Below are 4,584 nucleotides of genomic sequence, written 5' to 3'. Positions count from 1 at the left end.
CAGTGAGTGATCAGAGCTCCTCTGGACAATGGCACGCCTGGTTTCTGTACAGACAACGACACAACGTTCAGGAGGAGGTTCAGTAGACATGTTTATCTGCACACAGAGTGAGTGATGCGTTCGCAGGCGGACCTGCAGGCAGTGCAGCCAGTTCCAGCGGCTGGTGGCGTCTACGAGCTTGAGGAGCTGCAGGACTCTGACGAACACGTTGGTGTCGTGATACGGCAGCGCGCAGGCCAACAGACTGTCAGCGTTGTACAGCTGGATGTGGAAGCTGCAACACAACATGACACATCATCTCACAGCCAATCACAGAACACAGGAAGTGATCTGGGACATCCCACATCACTCGTGTGCTTTCTTTAATGAAGGATCTGTGGCGACGCCTACCGGTGAACGAGCCACTCGATGCACTTGTGAGCCGGTTTCAGGAGGAAGTACGGACACAGACGGGTGAGGAAGAGCGAGATGCTGGCGTCCAGCTTCTCGTTGACCTCCTTGGACTGGACGCTCCTCTCCAGGGTCAGCGAGGCCCCGCTGAACAGGGTGCTCTGGAACTCCAGGAAGGCTGGTTCGATTCCCAGCAGCTCCTCCAGCCCCGTGCAGCCTGGAGGGGGGAGGACAGACGCAGAGGTTGTAAAGGGATGAAGCACTTCAAGCATCTGGTGGTCGTTACAGACCGGGCTGGGACTCACCGAGGGCGTAGAAGGTGCTTCTGTCCATGGTGGCGGCATCTTTGGGGTCGAAGAGCAGCGAGGCGACCTCTCTGCGTGTCAGCAGGTTGGGGTCGCTCTGAGGCAGCGCGAGCCTCTTCAGCTGGTGGGCCAAGGACGTCATGATGGCTGTTTCTTAATCTGATGGACACAAACACACGCTCACATTCCTCTGATTCATTTACACACTCAACACTCTGTTTCCTGTCACCTCAAGCTGAACACAACGTCTCCATGAAGGCGGCTGTGTGCTCCAATTTCACCTGTTACAGTCTGTAAGCTGTTATTATGAACCTGAGCGTCTGAGTCTCATAACCAGCTTGTTAAAGATAAACCTGGTGATAATTCAGTGTGAATGTTGATGCCGAATTGAAAAGTGGATCTGTTTGATTAATGAACGGTGTTAACTTCACTCCTGTGCGGAGGCCACCATTTCTTATGAGCAAGAAGACATTAAAAGTGCAGTTTTTTCAGGGGAGTTTGGTAGATCGATGAACACCAGACCAGAGATAATACTGTTAGCAGTCTGTACTGGCTGTGTAACAGTATCCAGTATAGTGACTGCAGACACATTCAGCTAACTTACAGCAACATGTTAGCTACTGAAGCTAACTCGCCGGTTTGTCACAGAGACAAACTTCCGTGTTGAAACGAGACAAAACACGACTGAGGAACATTTTCTCAAACACTGCAACAATATCACAATATTAAATGAATGCATAAAGAGGGTAAAAAAGAAAAGTGGAACCTGTTCTCTGTGACTCTGTTAAACACATGTGTGCACGTTGTTGATCGCTCCAGTGACCTGGTTCCGGATGGTTCTACATCCGGTTCATGTCAGACTGAAGGTTTGTATGAGGTGAGATGATTCACTCCGACATACTTCCGCCTTCGTCTGCAACTTTTACACACGGAAATAAAGTCAAAGTAATATTTTCAGTAAGGCAAGTTTATTTGTAATATTTCACAATTCAGACACAAGGCAACTCAAAGTGCTTTACAGGAGCATAAAGATTACATTAAAATACATACAGAAATACATTAAAAGACATTAAAAAAATACATTTTAAAGGCATTAAAAAAATACATTTTAAAGACATTAAAAACATTTAGAAATACACTAAAAACATTAAAAATGCATTTAAAAGACATTAAAAATTGCATTAAAAACTGTCAGAAGACATGAAATAAATATTAAAACAAGTAGGCTAAAATTGAAAAGGTTTAAAAGACACCAGACTAAAGAATAAACGTCACAGTGCAGTTCAAAGACTCAACATTGCTTCAGTGTAAAGCAGTGGCAACAGAAAGGTCTTCAGTCTTGATTTAAAAGAGGTTACCTGCAGTTTTCAGGGACCAGAAATGTGGCACATACAGGGGTGGACTGGGGGGGAAAAGTGGCCCGGGAGTCATTGACAGACCGGTCCACTTCATGCGAGGTGTTGGGAGCCAGCCGGCAACACAAGTTTCATGTACCTTGTTGAAAAAAACTGCATTTGATGTTGTTTTGGACCATAATCATGTAGTAATCATTAACCTGAACAATTAAGTAGCCTACAGTAAAATAATTACAGCAGTATAGTGATTTTACAGCATGTAGTGATTTTAATGCAAACAGGTCATTGATACAATAACATTTGGCTGACTTATTTGCCAGGCTGTTAGAACTGAATGACACTGACTGTCTATACCATGAGTAAAAACCACTAGGGGGCAACATAATTACAACAATAAGCCCATTTTAATAAAATTGTCATTTAGAAATAGATAAAAAACAAAGCTAACTATATAGTATGTTACAACGGAGTATTAGGGCCATAGTAAGAGGGAAAAAAAATTAAGAAATTACGAGAATAAAGTTGTAATATTACGAGAATAAAGTCATAATATTACGAGAAAAAAAGGCATAATACTACGAGAATAGAGTAGTAATTTTATGAGAACTCTTACAAGAAAGAGCAGTCTTCCTCCTGCATTAAAATGAGGAATGTTGAGCATCTTGTGAAGTTATACTTTGGTATCGGTTTCACAAATAAGGAAATACTTAATCTTCTGGCACATCAACATCAAATTATCATCAGTATCAGGACTTTGAAGCGATTGTGCAAACGACTGTGTCTATTTCGAAGAAAGAACCACACAGACTTGGAAGAAATTGCTTCTTTTGTGAAAGAGGAGCTGTCTGGTAGTGGTCAACTGCAAGGCTATCGGTGGTTACATCTGCGTGCCAAGAGGTTTCGTTGTTTCTCAGGAATACGATGGAGTATTACGGCCATACTAAGAGAAAATTTATTTATTTATTTTTTGAAATTACGAGAATAAAGTCATAACATTACGAGAATAAAGTCATACGAGTTGACTTTATTCTCATAATGTTATGACTTTATTCTCGTAATATTACGACTTTATTCTCGTCATATTCTGACTTTATCCTCGTAATGTTACGACTTTTTTCTCGTAATATTATGACTTTATTTTCGTAATATTACGACTTTATTCTCGTAGCCTCAATATTATGACTTTATTCTCATAATATTATGACTTTATTCTCGTAATATTATGACTTTATTCTCGTAATTTCAAAAAAAAAGTATGGCCCTGGTCTTAGTATGGCCCTAATAATCCGTCGTAGTATGTAAAAACTTAACCCAGAACATTTATGAAAACGAAAACTAAACTGAAAATAGCAAACTGACATTTGAAAACTAAAAACTTGAAATGTGAAAAATCCTGGCAAGCCCACCAGCTTGGACATTCACTTGGTTCACTCTACTCAAGAATCTTTCCTGTCTTTACATTTTATTGGTCATTGTCAGTCAGTCAGTCAGTCAGCGCTTATGGAGGAGGCTGGGTTGAAGTGGTTGATGTTGACAATCTGGGGGTCACAGTCCTCTCTGGAGTCCCCACTGGAACATACATGCTGGCCTATATGGGTTAGGGACAAAAAATATTACTTAAGTTACAATATCCTTTAATTATTAGTTCAATAGTCTACAATGATAAGACATTTACTAATGTAAATGTAAGTCAGACAGTTATAAAAACACAAGTATTAATGACCATATAGTATTACCTTACTGAATTTGTAACATCTATGTAACAACAACTGGTTGAGCAGCCAAGAGGATAAAAGTCTCCAGCTGCGGTTGAGAGAGAGAGACAGACAAGGATAACTAAACAAAATGTTTTTTGTTATAGTTATTTAACCTTTATTCAACCAGATGAAAACAACTGAGATTGAAATCTCTTTATCAGCGGTGACATGGCCAAGAATGCTAAGTGTTACATGAGGTTATAATTGTAGCACCCTATAATGTAATAATTTCCTGAAAATGTAATAACGCCTGAAAATGTAATAAAATTTACACTTAACTCGATCGAAGATGTAATAAAACCCAATAATGTAATAACTTCACCAATAATGTAATAAAATATCCTGACTGATATCGTAATAACATTTTTACAGATAATGTAATACCTTATTACATTATTGGGAATTTATTACATTTTCAGGAACGTCTTTTTTTAAAAAAACTGATAATGTAATACTTGACAGATAATGCAATATATATGTTCACTTTCAGTCCAGAGTTCTACATTTTGTGTTTTGAGAATCTAACAATGTTATATTCACTGGATTTGAAACAACAGAATGACGATTGGGTTAAATTGCAGACCTTGAGTACCATACAACCATATGCACATGTGCAAATAATCAGGGACATGCAACTACATCCTGGTCCTACTGAGTGGGTGATGGACTTACCTCCTTGGGAGACCAGAATTCCAGCTCAGATATAAGCTTCTGAGCAGCACTGGAGACCCCAGGTAACTCTTCCCTAAACGTACCTCTTCACTTCACAGATTTCCA

The 4,584-nt window shown here is 39.8% G+C and overlaps 1 protein-coding gene across 3 annotated transcripts in view; it reads right to left on the bottom strand.

Annotated features, from left to right (window-relative positions):
• The window catches only part of heatr1 (HEAT repeat containing 1), an 18,004-nt gene extending 16,427 nt beyond the window's left edge, over positions 1-1,577 (bottom strand). For 2 of the 3 annotated variants that reach the window (XM_030400905.1, XM_030400907.1), the window contains exons 1-5: positions 1,462-1,577; positions 696-854; positions 391-607; positions 133-274; positions 1-44 (exon numbers count right to left, since the gene is read on the bottom strand). The exon at positions 1-44 is cut by the window's left edge and continues 58 nt beyond it. In XM_030400905.1, coding sequence (XP_030256765.1) covers positions 1-44; positions 133-274; positions 391-607; positions 696-837 — 545 coding nt within the window. In that variant the 5' untranslated portion in view covers positions 838-854; positions 1,462-1,577. Of the gene's footprint in view, positions 45-132; positions 275-390; positions 608-695; positions 855-1,461 lie in introns of those variants that run through there. The other variant, XM_030400906.1, reaches the window with a different exon arrangement.
• Between the last annotated feature and the right edge of the window lie 3,007 nt (positions 1,578-4,584).

Source organism: Sparus aurata, chromosome 20 (genome assembly GCF_900880675.1).
Source record: "Sparus aurata chromosome 20, fSpaAur1.1, whole genome shotgun sequence".
Taxonomy (NCBI): Eukaryota; Metazoa; Chordata; class Actinopteri; order Spariformes; family Sparidae; genus Sparus; species Sparus aurata.
The sequence above is the reverse complement of the archived record's forward strand: the minus strand, read 5'-3'. Positions and strand labels throughout refer to the sequence as shown.